We start from the raw sequence: 19,664 nt of genomic DNA, 5'->3' as shown, positions 1-19,664 counted from the left end.
GAACGTCTTTGTACGTGAGTGACTTTGGTGCGGGAGAGTGAGTGACTTTGGTGCGGGAGAGTGAGTGACTTTGGTGTGGGAGAGTGAGTGACTTTGGTGTGGGAGAGTGAGTGACTTTGGTGCGGGAGAGTGAGTGACTTTGGTGTGAGAGAGTGAGTGACTTTGGTGCGGGAGAGTGAGTGACTTTGGTGTGGGAGAGTGAGTGACTTTGGTGTGGGAGAGTGAGTGACTTTGGTGTGGGAGAGTGAGTGACTTTGGTGCGGGAGAGTGAGTGACTTTGGTCTTTGGTGTGAGAGAGTGAGTGACTTTGGTGTGGGAGAGTGAGTGACTTTGGTGTTGGAGAGTGAGTGACTTTGGTGTTGGAGAGTGAGTGACTTTGGTGTTGGAGAGTGAGTGACTTTGGTGTGGGAGAGTGAGTGACTTTGGTGCGAGAGAGTGAGTGACTTTGGTGTGGCAGAGTGAGTGACTTTGGTGTGGCAGAGTGAGTGACTTTGGTGTGGCAGAGTGAGTGACTTTGGTGCGGCAGAGTGAGTGACTTTGGTGTGGCAGAGTGAGTGACTTTGGTGCGGCAGAGTGAGTGACTTTGGTGCGGCAGAGTGAGTGACTTTGGTGCGGCAGAGTGAGTGACTTTGGTGTGGCAGAGTGAGTGACTTTGGTGCGGCAGAGTGAGTGACTTTGGTCTTTGGTGTGAGAGAGTGAGTGACTTTGGTGTGGGAGAGTGAGTGACTTTGGTGCGAGAGAGTGAGTGACTTTGGTGTGGCAGAGTGAGTGACTTTGGTGCAGCAGAGTGAGTGACTTTGGTGCGGCAGAGTGAGTGACTTTGGTGCGGCAGAGTGAGTGACTTTGGTGCGGCAGAGTGAGTGACTTTGGTGCGGCAGAGTGAGTGACTTTGGTGCGGCAGAGTGAGTGGTGTTAGTGGAGGTTTTAGTTAGTGTTGATCTCAGTCTTCAGGACACAATAACAGTTTAATTCAGGCTCATTTAAACCTGACGTGTTTGTCTGTTTTTAGACTTTAATAATCTTTAATAATGTGTAATAATGTGTAATCACAGCGTCATTAAACCTGTGATGTCGTTACACTGTTTCCTCTCACCTGCTGTTTTTGAGCTGCACCCAACCACAGTCAGCCATGTTTGTTCATTACCCACAATCCCTCTCTCTGTTTGCATCTACACACACACACACACACAGAAAAACGTGTGTGAGCTGCAGAGTGAAGGGTGTGTCTGATGGTAACAGTTGTGGTGTTGTAATCAGATCGTTTGTGTGTGTGTGTGTGTGTGTGTGGGTGCGGGTGCGCGTGTGTGTGTGGGTGCGTGTGTGTGTGATGGCGACACAGGTAACGTCTGTGTGTCACATTCCTCACCTGAATGACAGGAAGCGTTGCTAGGCAACAGAGAAATGTGGCGTTGCTCTGGTAGAAGCTCGGCGTCCAATCACAGACGAGCATCAGAGTCACATGTTCGTCAGGACTGTGATTGTTCAACAGTCCAATAACTGCAGTCACAACACTAGGAGGCGCTGTGCTCCATCATCACTTTAGCTGACGGCTACGACTTAGCATTTAGCACTAGCATGTCCTCATCGTCGTTTTACTGTCTTCTTCTACTGTGTGTGTGTGTGTGTGTGTGTGTGTGTGTGTGTGTGTGTGTGTGTGTGTGTGTGTGTGTGTGTGTGTGTGTGTGTGTGTGTGTGTGTGTGTGTGTGTGTGTGTGTGTGTGTGTGTGTGTGTGTGTGTGTGTGTGTGTGTGTGTGTGTGTGTCTCAGGTGAACTGGCTGAACAGGTTGTGTAACTTTCAGTTGTGACCTCCTCCTCTTCCTCTTGCTTCCTCACACACACATACATGTGCGCACACACACACACACACACACACACACACACACACACACACACACACACACACACACACACACACACACAGGAAGCAAAGCACCTGCAGGTCAGAAGGTCACTTCCTCCCGTTGCCATGGTAACCTCAGCTCAGCTTCGTCAGCGAAGAGGATATTTGTTTAAAGTTTAAACTCCGCCCCCTTTTTCAAAAAAACAAAAAGAAGCTCCTCCTCCTGTGTGATGTAATTCCTGCTTGGTCCTGCAGAGGGCGCTGTGAGAGTCACTCAGCCTCACATCAGTTTGCTAGTTTTGTTGTGAAAATGGAGGGAGTGCTGTTAGCTTAGCTGTTAGGTTATCCGTTAGCTTAGCTGTTAGGTTATCCGTTAGCTTAGCTGTTAGCTTATCCGTTAGCTTAGCTGTTAGCTGATCCGTAAGCCTAGCTGTTGGGTCACATAGCATTAGCTTATCTTGATTTTTGAACATAAGTCTAAGATTAGTTAGTTAGTGAGTTGGTGAGTTAGTTAGTGAGTTAGTGAGTTGGTGAATTACTTGGTTAGTTAGTGAATTAGTGAGTTGGTTAGTTAGTTAGTTAGTAGGTCAGTAAGTTAATGAGTTAGTGAGTTAATGAGGGAGTGAGTTGGTTAGTTAGTGAGTTGGTTAGTAAGTTAATGAGTTAGTGAGTTGGTTAGTGGGTGAAACGTGCTGAGTCAGGGTTAAGAGACTAGTTAACACTAATGTTTCCTGGTTTAGTTTCATGATGATGTTTTTTTCCACTGTAAGTCAGAGCTGAGACGACTGTGACCTTTGACTTTTTACTGCTTCACTTCATCAGTGTCTAATCCAGATTATGAAGTGATCTCAAAGTTCAGATCCTCAGATTGTGAATGAAACATAATCCTGATTTGTTTTTGTCTCAGTTTGACCAGATTTAAAGTTCATTGTTTGTAATCTGATTACATTCAGCCAGGTAATCTGATTACATTCAGACAGGTAATCTGATTACATTCAGACAGGTAATCTGATTACATTCAGACAGGTAATCTGATTACATTCAGACAGGTAATCTGATTACACACACTACAATAATGTCAAATAAAAAGAATCAGATTATACTGGGGAATGTTTAGATTACTTCAGTTAGTGTAATCTGATTATGTTGGTGTCTGACTCCGCCCACCACAGGAAGACAGATTACAGACGCAGTTCACACACACACACACACAGACAGAAACACACACACACACGGAAACCCTAACCCTCTAAATTAAATTCAGTGTGTGGGGGGGGGGGGGCTGCTGTGGTTCTGATGACATCATAGTGTGGACCACCATCAGGGTGAGGTCATACAAGACCAAAGTGTGTGTGTGTGTGTGTGTGTGTGTGTGTGTGTGTGTGTGTGTGTGTGTGTGTGTGTGTGTGTTAGACGCGGTGCTGCAGTGATGAATGGGGTCTTCAGGGACTGAGGTTATGATCTCACTGTTGAGGAATGTGTGTGTGTACCATGGGTCAAACCTGTGTGCGCACACACACACACACATTGTTGTGGATATAATCACTGATAATGTGTGGGTGTGTGTGTGAGAGAGAGATGTAAGAAATGTCAGCCTGTTGAACTGTAATCAGATTTAAAAAAATAATATTGTGTCTTAAATATGGTGTTTTAAAGGTGCATTATGTAATAAATGGTAAAATCCTCCTAATATGTCACAGAGACTCAGGAATAATGTTCATATAACAAACTGAACTCACCAACAACAACAGTACAGACAAAATATTTGCATTAAAAATATATATTTTGCAGACTGAAAATCATGTTTTGGCGTCATGTGGCGCCACCTACCACCATCTACCAATCACTGCAGTCAGTAGAGTCTCAGCTGCAGAACAACCACGGGTTGAACAGTTACGTCAGAAAACCAAACCTAAAAGACCTCAGTGTTTTGAATTTGAATGTAGTAACTGTTTTTGACCACATTCTTACATATGGCACCTTTAAATATCGTGATATCATCGTATCGTAACTTCAATATAATGATAATATCGTGATTTAAATATTGTGATTTAAATATCGTCACTTCTTCTTTGTGATAATTATGAAAGTTAAACTCAGCTCAGCTCTCAGCCTCTTAACCTGCTGGTTAGTGATTATTAGTTAGTAGTTTAAAGACGTGAAGCACAGGTGGTTTGTGTTGTTCTCTGCTGACTCATTATTTATCTTCCTGTACCAGAGAAGGTGTGTTACACTGATAAGACATTTAGTTACACACACACACACACACACGCACACACCCCCACGCACACACACGCACACACTCACACACACACACACACACACCCCTCCCCGCCCTCACTGCTTCATCAGTGTGTCCTCGTTGTTGTGGTTGTTGTTGCGTCTCCATGACGACGGTCCAAACAGACCAGCAGGTACAGTCATGTGACGCAGCTCAATCACACGGGGGCCACTTCTCAAAGGGGGGGGTTAAAGGGACAGTTCAGACTTTTGCCACTTTTTTTCCCTGTTAGACAAAACACTCACTCTCCCACACCAAAGTCCACAAAGAAAACCAGTGATTTTAGCTCACAGGGACACAGGAGCTGCTGGTCCTCTGCTGCCTCGTGTGGTCACTTTGTGTCACTGCGTTAAGTCTAAAGTAAATATTTGAGTGACTTTGGTGTGACTTTGGTGTGGGAGAGTGAGTGACTTTGGTGTGGGAGAGTGAGTGACTTTGGTGTGGGAGCGTGAGTGACTTTGGTGTGGGAGAGTGAGTGACTTTGGTGTGGGAGAGTGAGTGACTTTGGTGTGGGAGAGTGAGTGGTTTACAAACTTCAGTTTAACAGTGAAATAAAGACGTGTGTGTGTGTGTGTGTTCTTGTACTTGCCGCATACTGAGGACCAGTGAGGGTTTTTAACCAACAAAGTGAGGTCATTTTTACGGAGTGAGGACATTTTGGCCGGTCCTCACTTTGTTTTCATTGAAATCACTTCCTTAGGTTGCTATAACATGCTATACTCAATTTGTAAAAAATTTAAATTTTGGACGACTTTTTCTCAAATTTTGGACCATAATTTTTCTTTCAAATTTTGGACCAAATTATTTTTTTTATTTTTTTTGACCAAATTTTTTTTTTTCAAATTTTGGACCAAATAGTTTTTTTCAAATTTTGGACCAATTTTTTTTTTTTTAATTTTGGATCTTTCTTTTTTTTTCAAATTTTGGACCAAATTTTTTTTTTCAAATTTTGGATCCAATTTTTTTTTTCAAATTTTGGCCCAAAATTAAAAAAAAAAAAATGTTCAACGACATAGTATAGAATGACGTTTTTGTCAAATTTTGGAACAAAAATGTTAGGTCAAATTTTTTTTTTCACATTTTGGGTCAAATTATTTAAAAAAAAAAATTGTAAAATGTTGGACCAAAAATTAAAAAAAAAATAAAATCGAAAAAGTTTTCCAGCCCTTTTTGCTCTGGGGCTCCACCTGCAGACATTTTATGGTACTGCAACCAGTAGTTCTTTGTAGATGTCATTCATGAAGTAGATATTTGTATTTGTGTTGATTTATAAAGTGGAAATGCTGGTCCTCAGTATGCAGCAAGTACAAGAGTGTGTGTGTGTGTGTGTGTGTGTGTGTGTGTGTGTGTGTGTGTGTGTGTGTGTGTGTGTGTGTGTGTGTGTGTGTGTGTGTGTGTGTGTGTGTGTGTGTGTGTGTGTGTGTGTGTGTGTGTGTGTGTGTGTGTGTGTGTGTGTGTGTGTGTGTGTGTGTGTGTGTGTGTGTGTGTGTGTGTGTGTGTGTGTGTGTGTGTGTGTGTGTGTGTGTGTGTGTGTGTGTGTGTGTGTGTGTGTGTGTGTCGTCTCCATGGTAACCTATTGTTCAAGAGAAGAGGGCGATCAAAACACAGAGTTGGGGATGGGAGAGAGTGAAACTCAGCAAGTTTTCCTTGTGTTAAAGTTTATAAACCACTCACATTTAGACTTAACTCGGTGACACAAAGTGACCACACGAGGCAGCAGAGGACCAGCAGCTCCTGTGTCCCTGTGAGCTAAAATCATTGGTTTTCTCTATGGACTTTGGTGTGGGAGAGTGAGTGTTTTACAAACCTCAGTTTCCTGTTAAAGTCTAACACTGAGATAAAGACGTGAACATGTGACGTAGAGATCGTAGATTTGATCACGTGATTCTTTTCTTTACTCAAACGTCCTTAAAGAAAACAAAGAAAGTGTTTTTGAGCGTTTTTCACAGATTTATTTAATTCTCATATTGTGACAAACTGGTTTTCTTTGTGTCAGACGTTTCACATCAGATTAAAGTCAGATTTGCTGGATTAGAATAATCTGTGATAACAGAAGTCTAATCCTCAGACTCTAAAGCCATCGTGGACGGGAACCTGAAACTGATCCTGGGTCTGGTCTGGACTCTGATCCTTCATTACTCCATCTCCATGCCCATGTGGGAGGGTGAAGATGAGGAGGTGAGCACACACACACACACACACACACACACACACACACACACACTGATGTGGACTCATGTTTGTGTGCAGGCAGAGACAAAGACGCCTAAACAGCGTCTTCTGGGCTGGATCCAAAACAAAGTTCCTGATCTGCCGATCAACAACTTCAGCCGGGACTGGAGGGACGGAAAAGCTCTGGGAGCTCTGGTGGACAGCTGTGCACCAGGTGGGACACTGAGGGACACTGAGGGACACTGTGGGACACTGAGGGACACTGAGGGACACTGTGGGGACTCTGAGGGACACTGTAGGGACACTGTGGGACACTGAGGGACACTGTAGGGACACTGTGGGACACTGAGGGACACTGTGGGGACACTGTGGGACACTGTAGGGACACTGTGGGACACTGAGGGACACTGTAGGGACACTGTGGGACACTGTGGGACACTGTGGGGACTCTGAGGGACACTGTGGGACACTGTAGGGACACTGAGGGACACTGTAGGGACACTGTAGGGACACTGTGGGACACTGAGGGACACTGTGGGACACTGTGGGGACTCTGAGGGACACTGTGGGACACTGTGGGACACTGAGGGATACTGTGGGACACTGAGGGACTCTGTGGGGACACTGTGGGACACTGAGGGACTCTGTGGGGACACTGTGGGACACTGTAGGGACACTGTGGGACACTGAGGGACACTGAGGGACACTGAGGGACACTGTGGGACACTGTAGGGACACTGAGGGACACTGTAGGGACACTGTGGGACACTGAGGGACACTGTAGGGACACTGTGGGATACTGTGGGGACTCTGTGGGACACTGTGGGGACGCTGTGGGGACACTGAGGGACTCTGTGGGGACACTGAGGGACACTGTGGGGACACTGAGGGACTATGTGGGACACTGAGGGACTCTGTGGGGCACTGAGGGACATTGTAGGGACACTGTAGGGACACTGTGGGACACTGAGGGACACTGTAGGGACACTGTGGGATACTGTGGGACACTGAGGGACTCTGTGGGACACTGAGGGACACTGTAGGGACACTGTGGGACACTGAGGGACACTGTGGGACACTGAGGGACACTGTAGGGACACTGTAGGGACACTGTGGGACACTGAGGGACACTGTGGGACACTGTGGGGACTCTGTGGGACACTGTGGGACACTGTAGGGACACTGTGGGACACTGAGGGACACTGTAGGGACACTGAGGGACACTGAGGGACACTGTGGGATACTGTGGGGACTCTGTGGGACGCTGTGGGGACACTGAGGGACTCTGTGAGGACACTGAGGGACACTGTGGGGACACTGTAGGGACACTGTGGGACACTGTGGGGACTCTGTAGGGACACTGTAGGGACACTGTGGGACTCTGTGGGACACTGTGGGGACTCTGTAGGGACACTGTGGGGACTCTGTGGGACACTGTGGGGACACTGAGGGACTCTGTGAGGACACTGTGGGACACTGTGGGGACTCTGTAGGGACACTGTAGGGACACTGTGGGGACTCTGTGGGGACACTGAGGGACACTGTGGGGACACTGTGGGACACTGTGGGGACACTGAGGGACTCTGTGAGGACACTGTGGGGACACTGTAGGGACACTGTAGGGACACTGAGGGACACTGTGGGGACACTGAGGGACACTGTGGGACACTGTGGGGATACTGAGGGACACTGTGGGGACACTGTGGGGACACTGTGGGGACACCTGTTTAAACCTTTTTAAACCTGTTTAAACCTGAACATTTGAACCATGTCTCCAGGTTTGTGTCCAGACTGGGAAACATGGGATTCAGTCAAACCGGTGGAAAACGCCACAGAAGCTTTGCAGCTCGCTGACGATTGGTTAGGAATCGCACAGGTTTGATGATAAACATCACGCTAGCTTCACTACAGAAGACACTAAATGTCCTCACCTTAGCTAACACGCTAACTCTTAACTTAACTTAAGGTTTGAGACAGTCAGGAGCTAACGTAAGGGTTAGCAGTTAACAGCTAAGGTAAGGGTTAACAACTACCGTAAGGGTTAGCAGCTAAGGTAAGGGTTAACAGCTAATGTAAGGGTTAACAGCTAACGTAAGAGTTGGCAGCTAACGTAAGGGTTGGCAGCTAATGTAAGGGTTAGCAGCTAATGTAAGGGTTAACAGCTAACGTAAGAGTTGGCAGCTAACGTAAGGGTTGGCAGCTAATGTAAGGGTTAGCAGCTAATGTAAGGGTTGGCAGCTAACGTAAGGGTTGGCAGCTAAGGTAAGGGTTAGCAGCTAACGTAAGGGTTAGCAGCTAATGTAAGGGTTTGTAGCTAACGTAAGGGTTAGCAGCTAATGTAAGGGTTGGCAGCAAACGTAAGGGTTTGCAGCTAATGTAAGGGTTAGCAGCTAACGTAAGGGTTGGCAGCTAACGTAAGGGTTGGCAGCTAACGTAAGGGTTGGCAGCTAATGTAAGGGTTGGCAGCTAAGGTAAGGGTTTGTAGCTAACGTAAGGGTTAGCAGCTAACGTAAGGGTTGGCAGCTAACGTAAGGGTTTGTAGCTAACGTAATGTGTGTGTGTGTGTGTGTGTTTATTTTAGCCTGTAGTTTCTAACCCTGAACAATACACTGATATTTTAAATTCTCAGCTCAGTCTGTGTCAACAGTTCATTAGAAGCTGTTTCCTGTTTCAACACAACAATGTATGTGTGTGTGTGTGTGTGTGTGTGTGTGTAGGTCATCACTCCAGAGGAGATCATTGACCCTAAAGTGGACGAACAGTCAGTGATGACGTATTTGTCCCAGTTCCCCAAAGCTAAACTGAAACCAGGAGCTCCACTGAAACCCAAACTCAACCCTAAGAAGACCAGAGCATATGGACCAGGTACACACACACACACACACACACACACACACACACACACACAAACACACACACAGTGAGAGCAGTGGAAAGTGGCGTCAGATGGTGAAGGTGAAGGTGAAGGTCCTCACTGTGAGGCACAAACACACACAGCAGCTCACTTCCTCACATTGTCTCACACACACACAGAGGAAACACCAGGTCTCACACACACACACACACACGCACACACACACACACACACACACACACACACACACACACACTCACTCATTATTTCTGCGTCTTGTTATTCTGTTCATCTGTAAAGTTTAAAACAACAGAAGAAAACTCTCAGTTGAAACCTCAATGTCTTCTGATCGTCTATGATCTTTTCTGATCGTCTTCTGATCGTCTCTGATCTTCTCTGATCGTCTTCTGATCGTCTCTGATCGTCTATGATCTTTTCTGATCGTCTTCTGATCGTCTCTGATCTTCTCTGATCGTCTTCTGATCGTCTCTGATCGTCTTCTGATCGTCTCTGATCTTCTCTGATCGTCTTCTGATCTTCTCTGATCGTCTCTGATCGTCTCTGATCTTCTCTGATCGTCTCGTTTATTTCCTGCAGGAATCGAGGCGACAGGAAACCGAGTGCTGCGTCCTGCTGTGTTCACTGTGGACACGTTCAGTGCTGGTCAGGGTCAGGTCACCGTTTACCTGGATCATCCAGACGGAACCAGGGAGGAGGTACGTTCTTCTTCATCCTCTGTAAAATACAATGATAAACACACTGTAAAACACACTCTAAAATACACTGTAAAATATACTGTAAAACACTCTGTAAAATACACTCTCAGTAAAATACACTATAAAACACACTGTAAAATATACTGTTAAATACACTCTAAAATACTTCACTATAATAAATATGATGACTGTCAATGCACCAGCTAAAGTGGCTAATATGTTCCACATGTCGATATAATATAGCTGATATTTGAGAGAATTTGTAAATGTATATAATTTCCATGAAGAAAACACATGTATGACATCACCGTTTGTCCATCAGCTGAAGGCGGAGCCTAACGAGGGAAAGAAGACGTACAGCGTCGCGTACGTTCCTCGGGTCACGGGCGCTCACAAGGTAACCACGCCCCCATGGTGATCGACGGTGGTTTTGGAGAACGTCTGCTGAGGTGTGTTTATGGTCTGGTTTCCTAGGTGACGGTGATGTTCGCAGGTCAGCAGATTCCCAAGAGTCCCTTTGAGGTGGGCGTGGACAAAGCCCTGGGCGACGCCTCCAAGGTCACGGTCAAAGGCCCGGGAATCGAACCTGTGGGCAACGTTGCCAACAAAGCCACGCACTTTGACATCTACACCGCAGGTGACGGCTCGCTACGCTCCCGTGTCACGTACTGCACCTTTAAAATATATACGAATATATATATATTTATATATATATATATATATACACACCGTGGAATTTTAAGTAGAATTTGGAATTTTACGTAGATTTTAGAATTCCAAGTAGAATTTGAAACGATGAGTAGATTCTGGAATTCTAAGTAGATTTTTAGAATTCTAAGTAGATCTGTGAGAAACAAAGACGTTCTCTTCAGTCTGTGGAATAATAATAATAATAATAATTCATCTAAAATGATATTTTGTCTCCATGTTGTGATTCTGATAACATTCCGATGGATCGCTGATCCGTGATCTCTGGACCCGTGTTTGTGTTCAGGTGCCGGCACCGGAGACGTGACGGCCATGATCCGAGACCCTCAGGGTGGTCAGAACAGCGTGGAGGTGATGATGGAGGACAAGGGCGACAGCGTTTACCGCTGCACCTACAGGCCGACTCAGACCGGACAGCACGCCGTCGCCGTCACCTTCGGAGGAGTCGGCGTTCCCAAGAGTCCGTTCAGCGTGGACGTGGGTCCTGGTGAGTCCTTTAAGCTCCGCCTTCACTTTTTAAACTCTATTAAAAGTATAACACGTGACGGGGAAACATGTTCCTCACGCGTTGGATCTTCCTCAGCCTGCGTTCCCGGGGCGTGCCGGGCGACGGGGCGTGGCCTCCAGCCCAAAGGTCTGAGGGTGAAGCAGGTCGGAGACTTTAAGGTGGACACGAGGACGGCCGGCACCGGAGACCTGAAGGTTCTCCTGAAAGGACCCAGTAAGAGATCTGGAAAACCTGGAGAATGATCCAGTGGAAAACACTAAAGTTAATGATTTGACTGTGTGTGTGTGTGTGTGTGTGTGTGTGTGTGTGTGTGTGTGCAGAGGGCATGGAGGAGCAGGTCCATCAGGTCTTCAGTCAGGACGGCGTCTTCTCCTTTGAGTATCATCCCAAAAGTCCTGGAAAACACACGGTGTCCATCACATGGGGAGGTCAGCACATTCCCAAGAGGTGAGGTGTGTGTGTGTGACTGTGTGTGTGTGTGTGTGTGTGTGTGTGTGTGTGTGTGTGTGTGTGTGTGTGTGTGTGTGTGTGACTGTGTGTGTGTGTGTGTGTGTGTGTGTGTGTGTGTGTGTGTGTGTGTGTGTGTGACTGTGTGTGTGTGACTGTGTGTGTGTGTGACTGTGTGTCATGACCTCCTCACGAATGAGGAGGTCAGAGGAGATTCAGTCTCCCTCTGAGGGGCGTGGTCACTCGAACCCTAAACCAATGACGTGGTGCGTCAGAATCTGAAACTCCTCCTCTTTCTGTTTTCAGCCCCTTTGAAGTGTCGGTGAACACGGAGGCGGGGCCTCAGCAGATCAGGGCGTGGGGTCCTGGCCTGGAAGGAGGCATTGTGGGTAAACCTGCCGCCTTTGTCGTGGAGTCCATCGGCACTGACGTCGGAGTCCTGGGTGAGCGGGATTTTCTTCTTCATGACGGGAAAACGGGCTGAGATCAGAACTGAAAGTCCAAGAAAGAATCCAGTTCAGTCTGACGTCATATCTCGTACCACGGGTCTCAATCTGTGGTCTGTTAGAATTCCAAAATCTACGTAAAATTCCAAAATCTACGTAGAATTCCAAAATCGACTTATAATTCCAAAATCTACGTAAAATTCCAAAATCTACTTAGAATTCCAAAATCTACATATAATTCCAAAATCTACGTAAAATTCCAAAATCTACGTAGAATTCCAAAATCGACTTAAAATTCCAAAATCTACGTAAAATTCCAAAATCGACTTAGAATTCCAAAATCTACATAAAATTCCAAAATCTACGTATAATTCCAAAATCTACGTAAAATTCCAAAATCTACTTAGAATTCCAAAATCTACATAAAATTCCAAAATCGACTTAGAATTCCAAAATATACGTACGATTCCGAAATCGACTTAGAATTCCAAAATCTACGTAAAATTCCCCAAATCTACGTAAAATTCCCAAAATCTACTTAAATTTCCTAAACCTATGTAAATTTCCGAAATGTACTCAGAATCCCAAAATCTACTTATAGTTCAAAATCCTAGATTCTGTCGCTCCGTCTTAATCTAATGTCACTGAACCAGGAAGTGAAGTATCCGTGAGGAAGAGGAGGAATAACTGGTAGGATCAGTATTTCCTAACGTGACCCGACTGTCGGTCCAGGTTTCGCCATCGAAGGACCTTCTCAGGCGAGGATCGAGTGCGAGGACCAGAACGACGGCTCGTGCGACGTCCGTTATTGGCCGACAGAATCCGGCGAATACGCCGTCCACGTGACCTGTGACGAGGAAGACATCGAGCGGAGTCCGTTCATGGCCGTCATCGTTCCTGACCACGACAGTGACCCGGAGAAGGTCAGCCACGCCGCTAAAGTTTGTCCTTTTCATTAAGACCTGGAATCATCTTCTTTGGCTTTTACTGTTGCAGGTTCAGGTTTTCGGTCCAGGACTGGAGAAGAGCGGCGTCCTGGTCAATCATCCCGCCGAGTTCACCGTCGACGCTAAGGATGCTGGGAAAGGACCGCTGAAGATCACCGCTCAGGTTAGAACGCTCATGAGCTCGTTACTGCGCCGCCGTTCTGAGAGAGTAAGAGTCGTGAGGACGACGTCAAAGTCAACCATGTCCAACTGTAGATTAACAAGACTTCAATAATCTATTTATAATCCCAAAATCTACTTAAAGTTCCAAAATCTACTTATAATCCCAAAATCTATTTATAATCCCAAAATCTACCTAAATTTCCAGAATCTACTTAAATTTCCGAAATCTATTTATAATCCCAAAATCTATTTATAATCCCAAAATCTACCTAAATTTCCAGAATCTACTTAAATTTCCAAAATCTACTTATAATCCCAAAATCTACTTAAAGTTCCAAAATCTACTTATAATCCCAAAATCTACTTATAATCCCAAAATCTACTTAAAGTTCCAAAATCTATTTATAATCCCAAAATCTACTTATAATCCCAAAATCTACCTAAATTTCCAGAATCTACTTAAATTTCCAAAATCTACTAATAATCCCAAAATCTACTTAAAGTTCCAAAATCTACTTATAATCCCAAAATCTATTTATAATCCCAAAATCTACTTATAATCCCAAAATCTACTTATAATCCCAAAATCTACTTAAAGTTCCAAAATCTACTTATAATCCCAAAATCTATTTATAATCCCAAAATCTACTTAAACTTCCAAAATCTACTTAGAATCCCAAAATCTACTTAAAGTTCCAAAATCTACTTATAATCCCAAAATCTATTTATAATCCCAAAATCTACTTATAATCCCAAAATCTACTTAAAGTTCCAAAATCTATTTATAATCGCAAAATCTACTTAAAGTTCCAAAATCTACTTATAATCCCAAAATCTACTTATAATCCCAAAATCTACTTAAAGTTCCAAAATCTATTTATAATCGCAAAATCTACTTAAAGTTCCAAAATCTACTTATAATCCCAAAATCTACTTAAAGTTCCAAAATCTATTTATAATCCCAAAATCTACTTAAAGTTCCAAAATCTACTTATAATCCCAAAATCTACTTAAAGTTCCAAAATCTACTTATAATCCCAAAATCTACCTAAATTTCCAGAATCTACTTAAATTTCCAAAATCTATTTATAATCCCAAAATCTACTTATAATCCCAAAATCTACTTAAAGTTCCAAAATCTACTTATAATCCCAAAATCTACTTATAATCCCAAAATCTACTTATAATCCCAAAATCTACCTAAATTTCCAGAATCTACTTATAATCCCATATTCTACTTTAAGTTCCAAAATCTATTTATAATCCCAAAATCTACTTAAAGTTCCAAAATCTATTTATAATCCCAAAATCTACTTAAAGTTCCAAAATCTACTTATAATCCCAAAATCTACTTATAATCCCAAAATCTACTTATAATCCCAAAATCTACCTAAATTTCCAGAATCTACTTATAATCCCATATTCTACTTTAAGTTCCAAAATCTATTTATAATCCCAAAATCTACTTAAAGTTCCAAAATCTATTTATAATCCCAAAATCTACTTAAAGTTCCAAAATCTACTTATAATCCCAAAATCTACTTAAATTTCCCAAATCTCAGTAAATTTCCAGCCTCTCCTTATAATCCCACAGATAATCCAGAGCTTCGTTTGACGCTGAAACTACAGATTATTGTCAGTGATTTAAATCAGCGTCAAATATCTTCAAATTCAAATGGAGAAACTTTTCATCCAATCAGGAGGCAGAACTCCACAGAGAGGCGGTCCTTTATGTGGCTGAATAAATGTAAGCCCCGCCCCCTGCACGTGTCTTCTTCCTGTGTCCTCATGTCTCGTCTTGTCCTTCAGGACGCAGAGGGACTTCCTGTGGACGTGAAGGTGAGGAGTAAAGGGGAGGGGCTCTACTCCTGCTCGTACACGCCCACCTCGCCGCTCAAGCACACCGTGTCCGTGGCGTGGGGCGGAGTCAGCGCCCCCAACAGTCCGTTCAGGGTAAGACACCGGTCAGTGCGTCCTGTCACGGCGGGAAGTGAAGCCCCGCCCACACCTCCAGGGCCGGAGAGTTTAGCTAAACGTGCGATCGCGCGGTCAGAGTCCGCGATGTCGGAGAAGACGTTCACGACGTTCACGACGACGGCGAGAAGCAAAACTAAGAAGCCGCTGATCGTCATCACGACGTACACGGAGAAGAGATACCACGCACACGCCAGTCACGTGACGCAGCTGTGACCAATCAAAAAACAGCTCGCTAAGCCCCGCCCACAGAGAGAATCACTAACAAACAACAACGCGAGAATATAATTATTATTATTATTATTATTATTATTATGTAGCATATTTTTGATTTGCTCAGATCATAAAGTGATAATAATCTCATTCTAATCTAAGAGATTAAGATTAGATTAGATTTCTTCATGTCATTAGAAAAACTTTGATTCTTCTTCTTTGTAAACGTTAAGGTTTGTGATGAACCAATGAATGAAGCTCTTTAATCACATGATCTAACTCTGCGGTGATGTCATTTCCTGTCCACTGAAAAAAAGCCACAATCAAAGCTGACATTTTCAAACGCCTTTTAAAACATTTTTCATTTCACTGATAATTCAAAGTCCTTGATTCTGGATTTTAGGATCATTAAGATCACGATTGAACTCTTTTACCTCAGAGGGTTTGTCTTTTTAGATGATTTTAGACGTTTTTAGACTTTTTTTTAGATGATTTTAGACGTTTTTAGACGGATCATTGGTTTAATGTCACTGAGGACGTTTCCAGAAAGTGAGGACGTCACACCTGGGGGGCGTGGTTAAATCCTTGACTCCGCCTTTGCTGGTGGTTTCTATGGTGACTAACTCTAACCTCTGTCACGTCACCACCTTTATTTGAGGTTTTTTACGTTCACTTCTGATTCTGGAACATTGACTTAGATTTGATTTTCCATGGCTACGTTATCTGTCTGTACCTGTCTGTCTGTACCTGTCTGTCCTGTCTTTACCCGTCTGTCTGTACCCGTCTGTCTGTACCCATCTGTCTGTACCCGTCTGTCTTTACCCGTCTGTCTGTACCCGTCTGTCTTTACCCGTCTGTACCCGTCTGTCTTTACCCGTCTGTCTTTACCCGTCTGTACCGTCTGTCTTTACCCGTCTGTCTTTACCCGTCTGTCTTTACCCGTCTGTACCCGTCTGTCTTTACCCATCTGTCCTTACCCGTCTGTACCCGTCTGTCTTTACCCGTCTGTCTTTACCCGTCTGTCTTTACCCGTCTGTCTGTACCCGTCTGTCTTTACCCGTCTGTCGTTTTTACCCGTCTGTTTTTACCCGTCTGTCTTTACCTGTCTGTCTTTACCCGTCTGTCTTTACCCGTATGTACCCGTCTGTCTTTACCCGTCTGTCTGTACCCGTCTGTCTTTACCCGTCTGTCTGTACCCGTCTGTCTGTACCCGTCTGTCTTTACCCGTCCGTCTGTACCCGTCCGTCTTTACCCGTCCGTCTTTACCCGTCTGTACCCGTCTGTACCTGTCTGTCTTTACCCGTCTGTACCCGTCTGTCTTTACCCGTCTGTCTTTACCCGTCTGTCTTTCCCCGTCTGTCTTTACCCGTCTTTCCCCGTCTGTCTTTACCCGTCTGTCTTTCCCCGTCTGTCTTTACCCGTCTGTCTTTACCCGTCTGTACCCGTCTGTCTTTACCCGTCTGTCTGTACCCGTCTGTACCCGTCTGTCTTTACCCGTCTGTCTTTCCCCGTCTGTCTTTCCCCGTCTGTCTGTACCCGTCTGTCTTTACCCGTCTGTCTTTACCCGTCTGTACCTGTCTGTCTTTACCCGTCTGTCTTTACCCGTCTGTCTTTACCCGTCTGTCTTTCCCCGTCTGTCTTTACCCGTCTGTCTGTACCCGTCTGTCTGTACCCGTCTGTCTTTCCCCGTCTGTCTTTCCCTGGTCGTCGTCGTCGTCATCGTTGTTGTTGTTCTAAGGCGTTTCATGAGTGTTTTTACAGAGTGATAAAGTGAGTCATGAGAAAGTGCCTCTGGGCCTCACACTGGTCTGAACCTGTCTGTCTGAACCTGTCTGTCTGAACCTGTCTGTCTGAACCTGTCTGTGATGACAAAGTCCAACTGAGATCACACAAAAACTCTGTCACGCAATCTTTGATTTGACAGGAATTCATGATTTTAACGACAATATGTTTGTCGGCCGACAGACGATGACGAGCAGCAGCAGGTTCTGCTGTTTGTGAGCTTTGTTCTTCTTCATCTGCTGTTTTAGGACCAGTCGCTCCATCATGACATACTGATATATTGCGCCCCCTACTGACAGCAGGTAGTATGGCCTTTGTTGGCCTTTTTTCGGCCGGTCACTATATTTTCAGAAAACTGGGACAATGTCATAAACGAGGACGGTTCCAGAAAGTGAGGACATTTCAAGAACATGAGGACATTTAGAGAAAGTGAGGACATTCTCAGAAAGAGAGGACATTTCAAAAATGTGAGGACATTTCAAAAATGTGAGGACATTTCAAAAATGTGAGGACATTTCAAAAATGTGAGGACATTTCAAAAATGTGAGGACATTTCAAATATGTGAGGACATTTCAAAAATGTGAGGACATTTCAAAAATGTGAGGACATTTCAAAAATGTGAGGACATTCTCAGAAAACTGGGACAGTTCCAGAAAGTGAGGACATTTAGAGAAAGTGAGGACATTTTTGTCCACTCAGTATCTTTCCATCATCTATCTTCTGACTTGAGGGTCACCGGGTGCGAGTACGAGTGCTGACCATGAGCAGAAACTCGTCTCAGTGCTGATGTCACTGTGATGACTCAGCAGACGTGTTGTGAACTGCAGCAGAAACAACAGCAGCAGCTTTAGCTTTAGCATTAGCAGCATTAGCGACTGCACCTTTAACTGTAGCATGAGTTCAGACACGTCTTAACCGTCGCAGTGATGACGTCGTATCATTAAACGATGAATCCTCTGTCGTTTTTAAATTTGAAGACAGCTGATAAAGACAGAGACACTTTCTCAGAGACGTCTCATGACCTTTGACCTTTGACCTCTGACCCACTGTTTAAAACTAAATCCTTGTTCTTCCTGAGTTTGTTTAACGCTGATTTAGAGCTGATTATATTCTGTGTTTGTAACTTTAATCTAAAAATCCAGAGTCAGTGATTTTCACCGACGGTAAACTCCTCAGTGGACGTTTTCAAAATAAATTCTCCTGTTTAATATAAAGGTTTTTCTGTGTTTGGTTTATTTCGGTGTCTTTAATGACGTGTGAATTAGGATCATTTCTTTGACAGAATCATTTTCCTCGTTCATATCCTGTATAATAATGATCACTGTGATCCTATAACATGAGAACTAACAGGATTCTCTAACATTCAGCTCAGTTTTCATCATGTATTTTTGTCTTTTACCAAAAAATGAGAAGCAAAATATCGATATTTGAACATATACATGTATAAACCTGCAGAAATATAAAAGAGAGCTTGTCTTTAATGGATAGTTTTGGATCATTTTAAACTGGTGTGATTCAGCATCTTCAAACTAAATGTTTTTTTCATTTAAATCTAATTTATGAATGATTTAAAGTAAACTGGTGTCATTTGTTTTCATATGATGATCCACATTATTTAACATTTGAACAGAAATGTTAGAAATCTAAAATAAAAATATAAATAAAGAACAAACACGTCTGACCACGGCTGATTTGAGGCTACATTTACGGCTCTAACATTATTCCCATAAACATGAAAAGTCTTGTTTTTGTGCACAAACCAAACATTTGAATGATTTCTGTTTTATGAAGCAAAGGAAACAGGAAGTATTCACATTAAAGAAGAAGAAGAAGATAATAATCACTCAAACTGGTTTGAATTATTCAAGAAAACAAAGAAACTGATTCTGAAAATAGTTCAGTAGTTTTCAAACCCCGTGTTTTTCCTGAGATTAAAGCCTGTGTTTAAAGAACAACAACCACAACGTTTTCTATATAAAAGAATGGAAAACCAGCAGATCCGGAAGGAGCCCTGTGGTGCTCCACTGTGTGTGTGTGTGTGTGTGTGTGTGTGTGTGTGTGTGTGTGTGTGTGTGTCGGTAAGGATTAACTGTCCTGTTGTCGTCCGTAGGTGAATGTGGGTAAAGGCAGTCACCCTGACATGGTCAAGGTGTTCGGTCCTGGAGTCGAGAGAACTGGACTGAAGGCCAACGAACCAACACACTTCACTGTGGACTGTTCAGGAGCTGGAGACGGTACACACACACACACACACACACACACCCCTACACACACACACACACACACACACACACACACACACACACACACACACACACACACCCCTACACACACACCTACACACATTCTTGTACTTGCTGCATACTGAGGACCGGGTAAAAGTGCTGACAAAGTGAGGACCAGCATTTCCACTTTATAAATCAACACAATCACAAATATCTACTTCATGAATGACATCTATAAAGAACTACTGGGTGCAGTACCATAACATGTCTGCAGGTGGAGCCCCAGAGCAAAAAGTGTGTGAAACAGCAGGGCTGGAAAACAGGTTTTTGTACCAAATTGAGTAAAACATGTTTACAACCTAAGGTAATGATTTCAATGAAAACAAA

At 43.9% G+C, this 19,664-nt stretch overlaps 1 protein-coding gene across 1 annotated transcript in view; it reads left to right on the top strand.

Annotated features, from left to right (window-relative positions):
- Positions 1-19,664, top strand: part of flnba (filamin B a) — a 52,238-nt gene that overhangs the window by 1,613 nt on the left and 30,961 nt on the right. Inside the window, exons 2-16 of the mRNA XM_083908118.1 lie at positions 6,191-6,300; positions 6,373-6,508; positions 8,073-8,170; positions 9,012-9,159; positions 9,746-9,864; positions 10,187-10,261; positions 10,339-10,501; positions 10,859-11,059; positions 11,156-11,293; positions 11,401-11,527; positions 11,834-11,970; positions 12,706-12,896; positions 12,970-13,083; positions 14,892-15,035; positions 19,163-19,286. Of these exons, the coding sequence (XP_083764244.1) occupies positions 6,191-6,300; positions 6,373-6,508; positions 8,073-8,170; positions 9,012-9,159; positions 9,746-9,864; positions 10,187-10,261; positions 10,339-10,501; positions 10,859-11,059; positions 11,156-11,293; positions 11,401-11,527; positions 11,834-11,970; positions 12,706-12,896; positions 12,970-13,083; positions 14,892-15,035; positions 19,163-19,286 (2,025 nt within the window). The remainder of the gene's footprint in view (positions 1-6,190; positions 6,301-6,372; positions 6,509-8,072; positions 8,171-9,011; positions 9,160-9,745; positions 9,865-10,186; positions 10,262-10,338; positions 10,502-10,858; positions 11,060-11,155; positions 11,294-11,400; positions 11,528-11,833; positions 11,971-12,705; positions 12,897-12,969; positions 13,084-14,891; positions 15,036-19,162; positions 19,287-19,664) is intronic.

The sequence above is a fragment of the Microchirus variegatus genome (assembly GCF_963457635.1).
Source record: "Microchirus variegatus genome assembly, chromosome: 21".
Lineage (NCBI taxonomy): Eukaryota > Metazoa > Chordata > Actinopteri > Pleuronectiformes > Soleidae > Microchirus > Microchirus variegatus.
This window is presented reverse-complemented; position numbering and strand designations above follow the sequence as displayed.